This window comes from Macaca thibetana, chromosome 20 (assembly GCF_024542745.1).
Source record: "Macaca thibetana thibetana isolate TM-01 chromosome 20, ASM2454274v1, whole genome shotgun sequence".
Lineage (NCBI taxonomy): Eukaryota > Metazoa > Chordata > Mammalia > Primates > Cercopithecidae > Macaca > Macaca thibetana.
Window position 1 is genome coordinate 33,818,188 of NC_065597.1, and position 18,006 is coordinate 33,836,193.

The 18,006-nt window shown below is 48.7% G+C and overlaps 1 protein-coding gene and 1 long non-coding RNA gene across 3 annotated transcripts in view; one reads left to right on the top strand and one right to left on the bottom strand.

The window, feature by feature from the left end:
- Positions 1 to 3,686, top strand: LOC126943943 (uncharacterized). The gene is made up of 2 exons (XR_007721905.1): positions 1 to 1,577; positions 3,276 to 3,686. It is a non-coding gene; the product is annotated as an uncharacterized LOC126943943 (long non-coding RNA).
- Positions 3,194 to 18,006, bottom strand: part of USB1 (U6 snRNA biogenesis phosphodiesterase 1) — a 26,291-nt gene continuing 11,478 nt past the window's right edge. For both annotated transcript variants that reach the window (XM_050773105.1, XM_050773104.1), the window contains exons 3-7: positions 14,659 to 14,842; positions 10,599 to 10,652; positions 7,176 to 7,281; positions 5,557 to 5,640; positions 3,194 to 4,483 (exon numbers count right to left, since the gene is read on the bottom strand). In XM_050773105.1, the coding sequence (XP_050629062.1) occupies positions 4,379 to 4,483; positions 5,557 to 5,640; positions 7,176 to 7,281; positions 10,599 to 10,652; positions 14,659 to 14,842 (533 nt within the window). In that variant the 3' untranslated portion in view covers positions 3,194 to 4,378. The remainder of the gene's footprint in view (positions 4,484 to 5,556; positions 5,641 to 7,175; positions 7,282 to 10,598; positions 10,653 to 14,658; positions 14,843 to 18,006) is intronic.

Below are 18,006 nucleotides of genomic sequence, written 5' to 3' on the forward strand. Positions count from 1 at the left end.
GGTCAGTGGGTGAGGGCGGCAGGCAGGAGGGCGGAGACCGTATTCCTTATCTTCAGACCCGGAAATGGAAGCTGTCCTCACCTGAGGGCGGTTTTCTCTAGAGCAGGCCCGCGGGGCACCCCAGCCGGCCTCACCTCCCGGAAACTGGAAATCAGGAGACCTGGCAGGGCGCCTTAGAGAGCGCGCATTTGAACCCTCCTGGGATGTCCTTGGGGAAAGGAAGTCGGAATTTAGAGAAAGGAACCGGGCAATTTCATCATTTCCACGGACTCACTTCTCTGTAGGATCCCTCATCTGGGAAGTGGGTTTCTAAATTCTCCACTTTGAAATTTGCTTTTGGGAAATGTGCAGTGGTCTTCAGACACAGACAACAGGGCTGTCCTTGTTTAACTGACCACGTTGCACTCTTTCATGATATTTAGTCCCGATTAGCCAATTTAAAAAAGTTTGGGGCCAGGAAAAGTGGCTCAAGCTTGTAATCCCAGCACTTTGGGAGGCCGAAGCGGCAGAATTGCTTTAGCCCAGGAGTTCAAGACCAACCTGGGCAACATGGCAAGACCCCATCTCTACAAAGAATACAAAAATTAGCCAGGCGTGTGTACATCTGTAGGCCCAGCTACTTGGGAGGCTGAGGTGGGAGGATCACTTGAGCCCAGGAGGTTGAGGCTGCAGTGAGCTATGATCATGCTGCTGCCCTTCAACCCAGCTGACTCAGAGCAAGACCCTGTCTTAAAAAAAAAAAAAAAAAAAAAAAAAAAAAAAAAGTTGGGGCTTAAGGGGCTATTAGTGAGAGGAGCCTAGGAATGAATGGAGCAACATTCTTAAAGGCCTGGGTCAGTCAAGTCTGGTGATTTTCTCTCTGTTGGAGGTTCCTCTCTTGGGGTCCAATCCTGCCTTAAGGAAATGACATCCCCTGTGACCATATCTTGAAGCTCCCAATTATTGGGTCTGGCTCCTATAGGTACTTTGGGAATCCAAGGTGGATTTGCATGTACATCCAACCCAAGATAGCTGGGTTTCTACTGGGTCTGGCCAGCACCCAAAGCCCAAAAGGACTAGTCAGTGGGACTGAGATGTGTGAACTCCAGCCCCTCCATCAAGAACTTTAAACCTTATCCATATTTTGCCAATATCGTTTCATCTATGCCCTGACACCCCCGCCCACCACCACACACCTTTTTTTCTTAGTCTTTTGAACGAAAGCCCAGACATGGTGTTTCACAGCAGTTTCATTTAGAGGTCCCGATGTGGTGTGAGGGGTTGTAAAAAGCTCTGGATCAGAAGCCAGGTCCCTGGGTTTTTGCCTCAGCTGTAATTTACTGGGCAATCGGAGCAAGTTATTCCCCTCTTTGGGTTTGTTTCCTCGTTTGCGAAAGGAGAGTTCTGAGGTCGTAGGGGAGGTCTCCTGTTCGGTGAAGGAAAGTAGCTGTGGGCTGGAACTGGGCCCAGGACACCCCCTCCTCCAGCTCTCCCCTCCAGGGGCCCCTCAGGCGATGCACCCACCCAACACACCATCAAAGGTGAAGCAGGCCTTGGGACTCTTGGTGCCAAGACAAGGAATAAACAAACAAGCCAAGGTAATTTCCCTCTCCCTTGGAAACAAAGCTGGGGTGGTCTGGAGAGGCGCTGGAGAGTGCCAGGTGGAAATCAGCCAAACAGGCGTGAGATGATTTCCCTGCCCTGTGGGGAACATCTGAGGACACCGAGGCCAGATGTGTTGATTTTGTACTCTCCCTGGTGTGATAAAATCCTCATCAAGAGCATTTCTTTGGGCCAGCCTGCCTGGCGGGGACTGCAGCCCGCTCTGGTCTTCCCTGTGTCTCCAGAGTTGTCTCCGAGGTTTCTCCTCTTATGGAGAATCTCCTCTTATGGAAGAGCCCCGGCTGCTTCTGCACTGTCAGCGGGAGCGCTTGCTCAGCGGGCTCACTCTGCTCCAGAGGCACACTCAGTGTCTGGGTGCCCGCCAAGCTCCTGCCGCCAGCCTCCTCCTCAGGCCCAGCCTGCCCACCCCTCCCCCTCAGCGAGGCTCCTGCTTCCTTCCTCCATTGCCACCTTCCATTCTCCATTGAGGAGCCGGTTATTGATCTTGGCCCATTTCTCAAAGTTGCTGCACTCAAATTCCATCCTCAGCACAGACGGACTCCCCAGCCACATCCTCCCCTGGGGGGAATGGCCCCATCCCTCTTCCTGGGCTTGTTGATGGAGGTCTTACCTCACACCTGCCCCCCTCCCAATAAGAGCCAGTACCGAAGTTTGGGGAAGTGCCATGTTGAGGATGCAGATTCTTCTCTGTGCTCCCTGCCTGTTCAGCCCTGCTGTGAGCACCCAGAGGGCAGACCTAGTCTGGTTCACCAAGTGCCCAGTTCAGGGCCTGGCACAGGGCAGGTGTCAGTTAAGTACAGGCTGCACAGCCAGAGTTGCCGTGTTGCCTGCAAGCCAGAAAGGATGCCCTGCATCTTCCTCCTCTCCAGAAGAACCAACCCAATGATGAGTTGGAGTCAGATCAATGCAGTGGGGAGCAGGAACAAGGCCCAGAATGTGCCTGGGTCTTTCAGTGCAACGGCTGGGAGGCTGCCCCTTTCAGGAAAGGCGGGGCAGTGGGGGCCACCATGGGAGCCTGGGCAACAGGCCCCTTGCCCCACACCTTTCCCTCAAGCCCTGTGTCCCCACTCAGATGCCAGGCCTGACCATGAGGTGGTGTGCTGGGCTGGATCAAGGCTGCCCCAGCACAGGACCTGAGGTTAGGGCTGAGTACGGCCCTTCCTTGTGATTTCTCATACAAGCAAGTCACTTAACCTGTTCTTTTAACAGCGGACTAGCCATCCCCACCCTGTTTACCTTTCGGGGGGATACTGGAAGACATGAGAAGGTATCGGGAAGCGCTCAGTGTCACAGCAGTATAAGGTGTCAATGTCTGCCTATGTGGGTGAGGGATGAGGGTGGTGACCCCTGCCACATGCCTAGCTCCAGGCTAGATGTGCTATGTGAGAACTCTGTGTGTAGACCTTGCAGGCCGGGTGACTCCTCCTTACCCTTATTTTACCGAAGCATCATTAATGCCTCTCAAGGCCACCTTGGAAGTCACAGCAGAGACTTCCAAGAGTCCCCCCAAACTGAGAGACACAGCTGGACAGGGTAGGGGAAGGTGAAAGTCATCTTTTCACTGGGTTAAATACAAGTAGTCCAAAAAAGATCCAAAATAAGAAATGCAATTTTTTATTTGTTGAACATAATTTAAAACTGTAACATAAAAAGATTTCTCTATCCATCACCAGAAATCCAGAAGACACCTGAAGAGGACTGACTGACTCCTTGCCACGCGGAAGGTTTGATGAAAAAGTTAAAATCCCATGCATCCCTGGCCCTTCCTCCACGTTGCCCCTCAGAATGCTGCAGCTGCAGCAGGCAGGAGGCGGCAGCGGAACCCAGGCTGTGGAAGGCCCCTCTGCCTCTCTGGGAAAGCTGCTGGGGAAGCCAGAGGTCACAGTGCATTGGAGGCCTGGCTTTCAGCCACTGGCCAGGCCAAAATGAAACATCTGTTCAAGTCTCCCCAGGCACCTTGCTAGAGTGAGCGGGAGAAAGAGGGAGAAAGAAGTGGAGAAAACTGAGGCTGGGTCACAAGTTCTCATCCTGGACCTTGGCCTTGAAGTAGCCCCTGCTGGCACAGGAGCAGGGTGAGAGTAAAAGTAAATAAATAAAAGCGACATGCTTCAAGGAGAGAGGGTGACAGACCCACTGAAGCACCCCGTGTCCTGGCTTGGCCAGGGATAAGCCAGGGCGTGATGATTTAAAACACTCTGATCTGAGGCCAATGGCATCAAAATACAAATTGCTGAAGTGGGAGAGGGAGTGAAGGGCTGTTTGTTAGGGGGACTACAGTGGAGATTCTGGCGAGTGTGGGTGGGCTCACCACTGACCCCAGTATTTTCTTTGCTTAACAACCAGAGTAAGAATTAGGATGCCCAGGCTGCCCTCTACTGGCAGTTTCTGGGAAGGACCACAACACAGTCAGCACCCAACCTACAACCCGCAACAGCCGAGAGAGGAGAGGAAGAGAGAGGGAGGGGAAGAGAAAGAGAAAGAGGGGGAGGGAGGGAGGGGGGGAGAGAGAGAGAGAGAGAGCGAGTGTGAGAGAGAGAGAGCGAGTGTGAGAGAGAGAGAGCGAGTGTGAGAGAGAGAGCGGGAGAGAGAGAGAGCGCGGGAGAGAGAGAGCGAGAGCGAGCACTCGGAGGATGAGGAGTGGCTACACTTTCTGCCAGGCTGAAGGCATGGCTGGGACCTCCTACTGGGAGGCTAGAAGCATCTCCATTGATTTTAGCAGGTTCCTCCATCTCAGCCTGGTCTGCAGAGGGCCCTGGAGGAGGAAGGCCTCTGGTGCTCACTTCAAAGGCATCGAGAAGAACTTGTTCCCAGACTTGCAGCGGACTTGCTCGATGTACACGCGCAGCAGCACCTCAGCATCTTCAAACCCATCCACGATTGCCTTAAAACAGCAGCCAGGGGAGGACAGTCACATTAAGGGGCATCTGGGACCCAGAGGGCACTGCAAACAAAACCAGCTCACCCAACTTCAGAGGCTGCAGGCTCCAGGCTCTGCATTATTGATCTTGTCTGATCACTTCTGTAATATCTGAGGTTGGTCCCATCATCCCAACTTTACAGATGAGGACACAGATGCTCAGAGCCCTGGATTACAGAAACCAATAAAACCAGGCCTGGGACCCAGGTCTGCCGGAGCCCAAACTAGAGCTCTTTGCCACCTCCAGCAACATCAGGCCAACAGCAAGGTGGCTCCTTAATGAGGGAGCACAGCTGTGTCCAGCCTGCACATGTTTGGTTTGGCTTGCAAAATGTTTTTTAAACATCCAAATTAGTTGCTGACATTTGAAAACTGACAAGATTACATGTAAAAACCTAGGTTTCTGGCTTCTCTTATGAAGCAGAAGTGTTGGCAACTCTAGGCCAACCTTCCTGCATGGCCATACTCCCTACTGTCTCCCCAGCCGGGGCTGGAGTATCAGCCACCACTTACCACTTCATGTAACCTGCTGGTTCTCCTCCAAGAATGCACATGGGAAAGTGGAATCTTTCAGCTACTTATCAAAATTTGACAGATTCTGGGGGCTGGATGTTACTTACACCTGGTACATTTCACCCATTTCCAGTGCCAGGCCCAAGCCTCTGACCCCTGGGCCAGTGGCTAGGACTTCAGGGGAAGCCTGCAGCCTCCTCGCAGATCAGGGTTCTAGGGCAGTGCTTCCCAAACTGTAATGTGCACACAAATCCCTAGAGATCTGTTAAAATGTAATTCTGATTTCTTAGGTCGGGGGTTCGGTGGGGGGGTAAAGATCTGTATTGCTAATAAGCTTCAGGTGACGCTGAAGCTGCCGGTCCAGGGGCCACACCTTGAGTTGCAAGGGAAGGTGTTGGGGTCTCCTGCCATGTCATTTGTTTCCCAGGGATTCGGGTTTGGGTGCCTCATCCTCCTCCTCTCCAGCATCTGTCCCGTCATTTCTGGAGTTCAGCGCGCTCTGTGTTCCCGCCCTGGAAATTCACCTGTAGTTCCTGCAGGCACTGCCCCTCCAGCTGGAGACGTGCATCACCCACGCACCAGGCCAGGCTGAGGTGGAAAGAAGGGTCCTGGGGAGGGAAACGAGAGGCAGGCGGTCACCTGGACACCTTGGCAGGCCCTGCCATCACAGCAGGTCTGTGACAGAGCTGTCGTGATGTCCCTGCTGGATCCCTGGCCTGCCCAGTGGGAGACAAGATCCTCAGTGTTGATCCCAAGCATCCTCCACGGATGGACAAAATAGCATAGGACTGGTCCTTGCTATGGACTGAATCATGTCCCCTCCCCCAAATTCATGTAGCCCTAACCCCCAATGTGATAGTATGTAAAGATGGGGCCTTTGAGGGGTAATTAGGGTTAGATGAGGTCATGAGGGCAGGACTCTCATGATTAGTGCCCTTTAATCACAGAGAGCTTGGGCACTGCTCTCTCCCTGCAGCCCCCGACCCCTGCCCCACCACGTGAGGACATGGCTAGAAGGCAGCCATCTATAAGCCAGGAAGAACCCTCACCAGAAACCGACCACACTTGGCCGGGTGCAGTGGCTCACGCCTGTAATCCTAGCACTTTGAGAGTTGGCCAAGGCAGGCGGATCAGGAGTTTGAGACCAGCCTGGCCAACACGGTGAAGCCCCGTCTCTACTAAAAATACAAAAATTAGCTGGGGTGGTGTTGCATACATGTAGTCCCAGCTGCTCGGGTGATTGAGGCAGAATTGCTTGAACATGGCAGGCGGAGGTTGCAGGGAGCTGAGAATGCGCCACTGCACTCCAGCATGGGTGACAGAGTGAGACTCTGTCTCAAAAAAAAAAAAAAAAAAAGACATCAACCACACTGTCACCTTGATCTTGGACTTCTAGCCTCCAGAACTGTGCAAAAATAAATTTCTGTTATTTAGGCCACCCAGTCTATGGTATTTTGTTATGACAGCCTGAGCTAAGACAGTCCTATTCACAGAAGCTTTCCTTGAAGTATCATAGAGAGTCATTACATCTGTGACGTGAAAGAAAATCCACCGTCTATTCTGATCTAGGACATTCCAGTATACACCATACTTTTCAGATGACATGAACAAAATCCCCAAAGTCTCAAGTTTTGAAGCAACAATAATTGTCACCATTCAAATTCATACTTATCTCCCTCAGCACGGTTTAAAAACATACATCAAATAAAACGAATGGCCCTTCAAAGCCCTGATAGTCGACTTAGAGCCCAGGTGCCGTTGGAGGGCCTGGGCAAGGTGCAGGAAGGTGTGTGAAGCTACAACTCTTCTCTGAGGGTCAATTTGACCAAAAATTATTAGGGACATCTACTTAAAAAACGTGAAAACAACATGTGAACATTATGGAGCAGAAGGTACAAATCTCGGGTGTATTTATGATATAAAGCAAGATTTCTAAGAAATGTTGGACTTTGGGTGGGCTGCATCTGACTACAGCTCAAAGCCCTCACTCCCGAGGCGTGCATCCTCAGAAGGCTGGCATTCAGAGCACTGACACGGGAGGTTCTGAAGGGTCTTCAGTTTGCCTCTTATGAGGGCCTCTTTAAAGACAGTTTTATTCTCATTAGAAATGGGTCAGTGGAGCAGCAGCAGCCCCATTCATTACCTGGTAGAAAGTGGTGAGGTCGAATTCCTCCATGACTCTGTCCACCTCTGAAACTAGGTCCAGGAACTGGGCGTGCCCTGAAGTGACCTCGAGCCCAATAAAGGTCCTGGGGAGAGGAAGACAACACAGGCATGAGATGCAGCCTCTGAGAACACCAGCCATCTGCGCAGCCGAGGAGGAGCCAGGCAGAAAGCCAACAGACCTGGGCCGTGGGTCTCACCCTGTCTCCCTGGTACACTCGCTTTCCTGCTCCATGAGCCAACTCTCTCAGTCCCCACATTCTCTGTCTGTAAGCCTTCCTTTCCCAGTTCTCACCCACACAGCTCTCCTCCCTCTCCTGGATCTAGTAACCCTTCCAGGAATGCCCTCACCCACCACTGCCAAGACACAAACCCAGAAGCTTCTGCATCTCCATTCTCCATTCTCCATCACCGTTCCAATTGCAAACGACTCTTGTCCTCAAGGAGGCCTCTTCTCAAGGACTTTGCTTCCTGGCATCTGCCACACCTCCCACAAGCACTCACACATGCTTTCTCTCGTCTTTAAAAACTCTCCCCCAGGCCGGGCGCTGTGGCTCAAGCCTGTAATCCCAGCACTTTGGGAGGCCGAGATGGGCGGATCACGAGGTCAGGAGATCGAGACCTTCCTGGCTAACACAGTGAAACCCCGTCTCTACTAAAAATAATACAAAAAACTAGCCGGGCGAGGTGGCGGGCGCCTGTAGTCCCAGCTACTCGGGAGGCTGAGGCAGGAGAATGGCGTGAACCCAGGAGGTGGAGCTTGCAGTGAGCCCAGATCGCGCCACTGCACTCCAGCCTGGGCGATGGAGCAAGACTCCGTCTCAAAACAAACAAACAAACAAACAAAACTCTACCGTGAACCCACGGCTTCAGCCAGTCCCCATCCCATTATCAGTAAAACTTCTCAAAAAGACAATTTGTCCACCATCACTATCTCTTTCTCACCTCCCATCTTCAACCCACTTTGCTGGAAGTGCTCTTGTCAAAGTTGCCAACAACCTCCACGTCACCAAATCCAAGGGACACTTTGCTGTCTGCCTCGTACCTGCTCATCAGTATCTCACACAGTGGACTCTTCCCTCCTTGAAACCCTTTTCTCTCTTGGCTCCCAAGACACCACCTGCCATGCAGTCCTGGTTTAATCCTGCCTCCTGTCTCCCGGTTCAGTGTCCTCTGCCATCCTCTCTCCTCTCCAGCCTCTCCATGGTGAAGATCACTGGATCTCCTCCATTTGCAATCTCCAGGAGGCTGTTCTCACCCAGCCCCGCTTCCCACACTGGCCAACATTTCTATCTCCAGCTGGTCCCTCTCCTGAACACCCAGTTGTGTATGTGACATTTCCACCTAGGGGTTCAATAGGCAGCAAAACCTAACAGGTACAAACAAACAGGTACAAAGCAGAACTTTTGATTTTCATCCCACCAGTGTCTCCTATCACAGAAAACGGGGCCAGTTGTTCCAGCCTCAAACCCAGGAATCAATGTTCATCTTCCCCTTGCGTCACATAAATCCAACCCATTGGTAATTTGGTTGCTTCTGCCTCAGTGTATCTCCAGTGTGTCCACCTCTTGGTCTTCCACGGCCATCACCCTAATCTAGGCCACCAATGGTCCCTCACCTGGACAATGACACTTGGCTCCTCTCTGGTTTCCCTGCATTCACTCTTGCTCCCTTCTATCTTGCCCCCAGACTCCATGGCCACAGACACACCATCTAGCCAGACCGACATCCCCAGATACACATCAGATGCCTCTCCTCTGTTCACATCCCTCCAATGGCTCCCATTATACTGAAAATTCAAACTCCTTACTTGACATTGCAGCCCCTGGATGGGCTAACCCTGCCCATCTCATCTCCTATCATTCTCCCATGTGCTCTCTGGGGTTGGCCTCACTGGCCCCCTCAAACACGCTGAAATCTTCCCTGCCTCGGAGTCACTTAGTTTGCTATGTCCTCTGCTTGAAGCTCTTGCAACAGCTCTTCCCAAGACTGGCTTCTCATTCTCAGGTCACCATCAAATGCCATCTCCCTGGCCACTTCCCTGGTACCCTCCTGGACTACCCACTCCTAACCATCATATCACACCACAGTTATTAACAAACACTCTCATTACTTATTATCTGTCTCCCCTCCGAATATGAGATTGAAAAGAGCAGGGGCTGTGTCTACCTCTTCACTGATGAATCCTTAGCATACAGCAAATGCCTGGCACAAGTGGGTGCTTAACAAACTTGTGCAGCATGGAATAAGTGAATGAATAAATGAGGCCCCTTTCAGAAGTGCTCAGAAAAGGTGGCCCAGTGAGTGTGTCAGACAGGGAGGCTCGCTTTGAAAGCAGGATAATCATTTCTTCTTATGTTCATCTAACACTTCAATACTTTTAACTTTTCAAAGGCCTTGGGGCTCACTTGAGCCTTACAACTGCCCAACAATGGATGTTGGGAGGTGTGTGCCAGTGTGAAAACGAAAGGTCACAGAGATGAAGACATGGACCAAACACTACAACTGGGATGGAGCTGGGCAGAAACAGGTTTTCTGACTTTCACAGGTTTTCACTAAACCAAGATGCTTCTCTCAATCTCTGTGCAACAACCCCCACATGCTCCCCCAGTCTTTATTTATTTATTTATTTATTTATTTATTTTTGAGACAGAGTTTCGCACTTGTCGCCCAGGACAGAGTGCAGTGGCATGATCTTGGCTCACTGCAACCTCCTCCTCTAGGGTTCAAGCGATTCTCCTGCCTTAGCCTCCCCAGTAGCTGGGATTGCAGGTGCCTGCCACCACACCCAGCTAATTTTTTGTATTTTTAGTAGAGATGGGGTTTTGCCATGTCGGGCAGGCTGGTCTTGAACTCCTGACCTCAGGTAATCTGCCCACCTTGGCCTCTCAAAGTGCTGGGATTACAAGCGTGAGCCACCGCACCTGGCCTTTTTATTTATTTTTTTGAGACAGGGTCTCACTCTGTTGCCCAGGCTGGAGTGCAGTGGTGCAGTCGTGGCTCACTGTGGCCTTGACCTCCAGGGCTCAAGCGATCCTCCCATCTCAGCCTCCCAAGTAGCTGAAACTACAGGCACACACCACCACACTCAGCTAATTTTTGTATTTTTCATAGAGACAGGGTTTGGCCATGTTGCCCAGGCTGGTCTGGAACTCCTGAGCTCAAGCTATGCACCTGCTTCAGCCTCCCAAAGTGCTGGAATTACAGGCATGTGCTACTGCACCTGGGATCTCCCAGTTATTTTTCTTAATGAAAGGTTCAGATTTGGGGATAGCTGCCTTTGTAGTCACTGAGTTGGTTAAAAGCAAACAAAAAACGGGACAAATAAGTCCAGAAACAAAGCACTCAATTTTTGCACCAAAGAATCTTCCTCTAATAGTGACTGGGGGTTGGGAAGACGCACCTGGTTTTCTCTTGATTGGTGTAAATCTTTACCTGGTTGGCAGTAAAGAAGAATCTGAAATGTAGAAGACCATATTTTAGGAAAAATCATAAGAGAAAAAGCAGAAAAAATAGCTTATGTTAAAAAAAAAAAAACAAACAGCACTTTGAAAATATAGTTAACTCATTTTGCACTTAATATTATTACCCCATTATGCAGATAGTATACTGAATCCTAAAACATTAGAGCTGGACAAGACCTTGAAATCACCCAGCCCGAGTAACATACAACATCATCCAGGTGCTAGTAAAAATTTTACTTTGTTAATAGCAGTTCATTTCGATAAATAATTTGAGACTATCTCAACTTTACTGATGGGAACTGAGAAAGCCTTATTTATCAAGTAGGTGACAATGGACCACTTAACAGCTGATTCATTTCTTGCAGTTTTTTTAAAAAATAGACAACTCCGATTTCATCTAAGCAATCACGAGAACATTTCTTCGTGTGTCAGGGCTGAGCTCAAGCCTTTGCACACATCCGTTTCTTGAATCCTCACACAACTCTGTGAGCAGGCCTACAATTATGCCCATTTTACAGACAAAGAAACGGAGGCATGGTGAAGCTGAATTTGGTGAGCCAGGATTTGCACAGTTAGTCTGCCTGTTTCCAGAGTCCTTGCTGTCACCTATGACCCTTTAGTGAGGGGAAGTAGGTCTCTGTTGGTGTGAAATCGAGACAGATGCCCCCACCCACCCACCCCTCAGATCAATAACACAGAGTCAGGCTCAGCCAGGTGAGTGCTTTGACTTGGACTGGTTCTGTCCTTTGTTCTCTGAGACACTAGCAATCTCACCATAGAAAGTCCCGTCACAGAAACAGATCATTTTACAGCCCCCAGGCCAAGGGGCTCACCCCCATCTGAGGGAACATAATATACCAGCGTGCTAGGGAGAGTCTCACAATCTGCCCAAGGGCAAAAGTCAGTCAGCCAACTCTCTGCCTCTGGGGAAAATGTAAGGGATCACAGAACCACCAGGAGCTCAATTAAGCGCAGCTTTTAGGAAGAGTTCTCAAGGTGTCTCCCAAACATCCTGGAGTGGACACTGGATGTCTGTGCCCAACCAACACCCCTTCTCCTGGTAACCTCCTGTTGCAAGATGGCTCTCCATCCCTACTCCAGAGGCAGGCTGCCCAGGCCTGGCCAAGCAGAGCTTAGCATCTCCTCAGTCACAGCTAACAGAATCAGGGGTGCACCGCCCACTCTTGGTCACCTTAGGCTCAACCAGATGATCAAAGTTGAAGAGACCACACCTGGCCAGGCTTCACTCGTGACACAGAGCAGTGACAGATCCTTTCCTCAGAGGGAACCAGCCCAGGGGTCCGGTCCAGGTGCTGTTTTCTAGTCTCCCAGTGAGCAAGGGAACCAGCCACATATACATCCCACAGGGATCAGAATTTCTTGCAATGGACTTTAGGCAGAATTTTCAGAAGTCCCAGCAAGGGACTCGTGCCCAGTTAAGGAACCACTGTATGCAGGGGAGCCTAGGCTGTGGCGTCCCTGCAGGGGCGCAGTTCACGCGTCTTCCCAGCGCAGGTGCAGTGTGCCAGTCATCAGCACTAGCTCTCCTCCTTCATCCAGGGAAGCTGCTTCTGCAGGATAAGGGAAGCACTCTGTGTGGAAGGGGGAAGGGCCTGTTAACTCTTTACTCCCAAAGAAAGCACACAGGAGCCGGGTCAGACCAGGCAGTCATTTCTGTGACTTGTGCTGAAGCCAATCAGAGAGGGAGGCTGTCTTTCCAGGCTGGTACACCATCAGCCCGGAGATGCGGTGGCTTCATCATTGTGACAAAGGAAGGGGACAGAGCTGAGATGGTGACAGTCAGCTGCCATCTGATATCTTGTTACCCCGGTCCATTCATGCATGAGCCAGTGCTACCTCTGAATCTTTTAGTTATACCAGCCTATAAATTTCTCTTTGGTTTAAGCCACTTTGGGTTGGGTTTCTGGTACCTGTGGTTAAGACAGTCCTGATAATTTACATACGGCTCAATCAATTTGATAATGACAATCCAAAGAGGGGGAGGGCTGGACTAGGTTGAGAGATGAGTTTGAGTCCTGATTCCCCAGCCAAGTGACCGGATTGGGACAAATCCTGTCCTCCTCTGGCCCCCAGAAGGGGTTCAACTAACTGAGCAGTTTCCCAGCTGGGCAGTGACATCCTATGGAATTCCTGGGCCTATGGCCCCCTGAACTGTGGGAGTAGGGCTTTGGCTAGAAGACTGTTTATTTCTGTTTTACATAGCCACACACCAGGCTTTTGTGCAACACCTCATTTGAAAAAAGGCTCTGCTGATAAAGGCAGGGTCAGAAAACCACCAGCTGGGCGGCTTCTTAGGCTCCTTCTAGTACCAACAGTAGACGATCCAGAAAGATATTCTCTGGGTTCCCTCATTCCCGCCTCATGACTCCACAAGCATCTATTTGATGTCTCTGTGAGCAGAGCACTAGGGAAAAGCTGTGGGGTAATTGAGAGAGAGGCCACAGTCCTTGCCTGGAGGAACGTGGCTTCCAGGAGGGAAGATGGACACAGGAATGACTGCATATGAGGGTGAGTGAAATGACCACCAGGGGTAAACAACCACAGGACCGACCGATCTCTGGATGGAGGGATTCTGCAGGAGATGCCAACCGGCAGAGCCTCAGTGAAAGAGCAGGATTTTGATCTGGACCAGTCTAGCAGGAGATGCATTGCTGGTAGGAAACGAGTTATAACATAATGCAATAGGTAAGGGGGAAAAAAGGCCCCAGGTTAGCAGACAAAATCAGAAGTGGGGTCTGGTACTAAGCCTTCACCCAAGTGGTGTGCTGAGGGCACCCATGATCTCCTTTCACCCCCACAAGCCCCAGTGAGGTAGCCCCCACCACTACCATGACCTGTTTGACCTATTATTGTGAAATGATAACGTATGTGTTGGTCTCAGCCTCCAGTTCCTGACACAGAGATCCTAAAACCTATGTCATTTCCTAAGCAGTGGGGGTGCTAGGAGCATCTTTTGTTCTATTATCTGGTCTGTGACCCTGGCTCCTGACATAGAACTCCTAAATCTTTTGGAATTTCCTGGGTGACAGGAGCATCTTTGGTTCTGATGAGGCAACTCTCAGTGGCCTCCTGGATGGGGGCCGATCACAGAAAGAGCAAGGCATGATGAGAAGCTGGAAACTTTCAGCCCCACCCCCTATCCTCCTGGGATGGGAGGGAAGCTAGAGACGGAGTTAATAATCCATCATGCCGACATGATGAAGCCTCTGTAAAAATTTGGAACTACAGGGTTTGAGGAGCTTCCCTTGGTGAATAAGAAGGCACCCATGTGCCGGAAGGGTGGCTCACCCCCAACTCCACAGGGTCAGAAGCTCCCATGCTCGGGACCCTTCCAGACCTCACCCTACCTCTCTCTTCATGTGGCTGTTCATGTGTATCCTTTAATACATCCTTTGTAATAAACTGGCAACCTAGTAAGTGGACTGTTTGTCTGAATTCTGTGAGCCATTCTAGCAAATGATCAAACCTGAGGAGGGGGTCCCTAGAATCTCTGATTTGTAGTGAAATCAGACAGATGTTGTGGGTAACCTGAGAGCTCAACACTGCAGATGGTGTCTGACATGGAGCGCAGTCTTGTGGGACTGAGCCCTTAGCCTATGAAGTCTGCACTAACCCTGGGTTATTAGTGTCAGAATTGAGTTCCATTATAGGACAGTGGGTGTCTGTAGAGTTGGATAATTTGTTGGTGCGGAAAAAAACTCCACACATCTGGTCACAGAAGTGCTGGAAATACTGAGCGAGGCTTACAGAAAAACAGCTGGCTTTTCCTACAGAGCAGATAAGGCATCAGGGGTGTCAAGAGCTTCCACGGCATGCCCAAGGTCATGCAGGACAAGAAGTAGAGCAGGCAGCCCCAGGAGAGGGGCCGTGTTCTATCTTTAGGTCTGGCCTGCCTGCTGGGGTAATGCCCGCAGTAGCTCAGGAGAGGAGGAGAAGCCGTGGAGGGGAGGGAGCGGAGCGGCAGAGGGAAGCACTCACCTCTGGAAGGAGGCCATGCGGGCTTTCAGAGCCTGCACAAAGGGGAGGATCCAGTGATGGCGCAGAACCACACTCTGGGACAGGCTGAGGTGGAACGCTTCCATCCTTACCAGGCGGGGGACATATGTCTGGGCATGGGGGAGCAACACGTCAAGCAGATCCAGGAACTCCTCCTTGGCTTCATCTGGAGGAGAAGAGTAAAGAGGGCGGGCCGTTCTCTCAGCCAAGGTGCCATGGCTGAATGAAGAAGCCCAGAAGGCAGACGGAGGTCCTTATTACTCTGGGTTTGGGGAGAAAATTACTTGGACAGCAGTCTATGTCTATGTCTTCTAATATAATTTTATTTTATTTTATTTATTTATTTTTTTAGACGGAGTCTCACTCTGTCGCAGAGGTTGGAGTACAGCGGCACCATGTTGGCTCACTGCAAACTCCGTCTCCTAAGTTCAAGCAATTCTCCTGCCTCAGCCTCCCGAGTAGCTGGGATTACAGGTGCCCACCACCACACCCAGCTAGTTTTTGTATTTTCAGTAGAGACGGGGTTTCACCATGTTGGCCAGGCTGGACTCAAACTCCAGACTTCAGGTGATCCACCTGCCTCAGCCTCCCAAAGTGCTGGGATTACAGGCATGAGCCACTTCTAATAGTATTTTAATAGGCATTTCTGGGAAGTCCCAGCTAGAACAATCAGACAAGTGAAAGAAACAAAAGGCATTCAAATTGGAAAGGAATAAGTAAAATTATCCTGCTTGAGGATGATATGATCTATTTGTCTTTTTTGCTTGTTTTTGTTTTTTTGAGAGTCTTACTCTGTTGCCCAGGCTGGAGTGCAGTGGCTTGATCTCAGCTCACTGCAACGTCTGCCTCCCAGGTTCAAGCAATTCTCCTGCCTCAGCCTCCTGAGTAGCTGGGACTACAAGTGTGTGCCACCACGTCTGGCTAGTTTTTCTATTTTTAGTACAGATATGTTTTCACCATGTTGGCCAGGCTGGTGGTCTTGAACTCCTGACATCAAGTGATCTGCCCACCCTGGCCTCCCAAAGTGCTGGGATTATAGGTGTGAGCTACTGCGCCTGGCCTGATCTTATATTTGGAAAAGCCTAAAGACTCCACCAAAAAACTATTAGAACTGATAAATTTAATAAAGTTGCAGGATACAAAATCAGCATACAAAAATCAGTAGCATATCTACATGCCAACAATGAACAATCTGAAAAAGAAATCAAGAAAGCAATCCCTATTGCAATAGCTACAAATAAAATAAAATACCTAGGAATAAACTTAACAAGAAGTGAAAGATCTCTACAATGAAAACTATAAAACACTGACACAAGAAATTGAAGAGGATACAAAAAAATGAAATGATATTCCATGTTCATGGATTGGAATAATCAATAGTGTTAAAATGTCCATACTCTCTAAAGCCATCTACACATTCAATATAATCTCTATCAAAATACCCATGACATTCTTCACAGAAATAGAAAAAATAATCTAAAAATTTATATAAAACCACAAAAGACCACAGAATAGTCAAAGGCATCCTGAGCAAAAAGAACAAAACTGGAGGAATCACATTACCTCAGATTATACTACAGAGCTATAGTAACCAAAACAGCCTGGTACTGGCCTAAAAACAGACACACAGACCAATATAACAGAATAAAGAACCCAGAAATAAATCCATACATCTACTCTGAACTCATTTTCAACAAAGGTGCCAAGAATATACACTGGAAAAAGATAGTTTCTTCAATAAAAGGTGCTGGGAAAACTGGATATCCACATGCAGAAGAATGAAATTAGGCCTCTATCTTTCGCCATATACAAAAATCAAATCAAAATGGATTAGAGACTTAAATCTAAGACCTCAAACTATGAAACTACTACACATTGGAGAAACTCTCCAGGACATTAGTCTGGGCAAAGATTTCTTAAGTAATTCCCCACAAGCACAGGCAACCAAAGCAAAAATGGACACAAGGGATCATATCAAGTTAAAAAGCTTCTGAACAGCAAAGGAAACAACAAAGTGAAGAGACAACCCACAGAATGGGAGAAAATACTGGCAAACTATCCATCTGATAAGAGATTAGTAACCAGAATATATAAGGAGCTCAAACAACTCTATAGGAAAAAAAATCTAATAATCCAATTTAAAAATGGGCAAAATATCTGAATAGATAATCTCTCAAAAGAAGACATATAAATGGCAAACAGGCATATGAAAATGTGTTCAATATCATTGATCATCAGAGGCATGCAAATTAAAACTATAACTAGCTATCATCTCACCCTAGTTAAAACGGCTTTTATTCAAGACAGGCAATAATAAATGCTGGTGAGGATGTAGAGAAACACTGTTGGTGGGAATGTAAATTAGTACAGCCATTATAGAGAACAGTATGGAGGTTCCTCAAAAAACAAAATAGAAATACCATATGACCCAGAAATTCCACTGCTGGGTTTGTACCCAAAAGAAAGGAAATCAGTATCTTGAAGAGGTATCTGTACTCCCATGGGTATTGCAGCACTATTCACAATAGGCAGGATTTGGAATTAACCTAAGTGTCCGTCAACAGACAATGGATAAAGAAAATGTGGCACATATACAACATGGAGTACTGTTCAGCCACAAAAAAAGAATGAGATCCTGTCATCTGCAACAATACGGATGGGAACTGGAGGACATGATGTTACATGAAATAAGACAGGCACAGAAAGACAAATTTTCCATGTTCTCACTCATCTGTGGAAGCTAAAAATTAAAACAATTGAACACACGGAGATAGCAGAAGGATGGTTACCAGAGGCTGGGAAGGATAGTGGGGGTGGGGCAGGTAGGGTGAAGAATGAGGATGGCTGATGGGTACAAAAATATAGTTAAATACAATAAATAAGATCTAGTATTTGATAGCACAACAGGTGACTATACTCAGCAATCATTTTCTGTACATTTTAGAATAAGGGAGTATAACTGGAATGTTCATAACACAAAGAAATGATGAATCCTTGAGGTGATGGTGCTCCATTTACCCTGATGGGATAATTACATATTGCATACCTGTACCAAAATAGCTCATGTACTCCATCCATACATACACCTACAATGTACCCAAAAAATTAAAAATAAAAAAATTTAAAGTTTTGTTATTTTTTCTTTAAAAAATAGGTGTTTCTGGTTATAGAAATAACACACGCTCATAGCAAAAAATTGAAATTTATAAGCAATAAGCAGGAGACTTCCAGTTTTTCCGGTCCAGCATGTAAGATGCTTAGAAGTCGCCACCTCATCCTAACAACAAGCAAAACGCTGAACAAACTGAAAAAGCAACAACTATTCTTAGC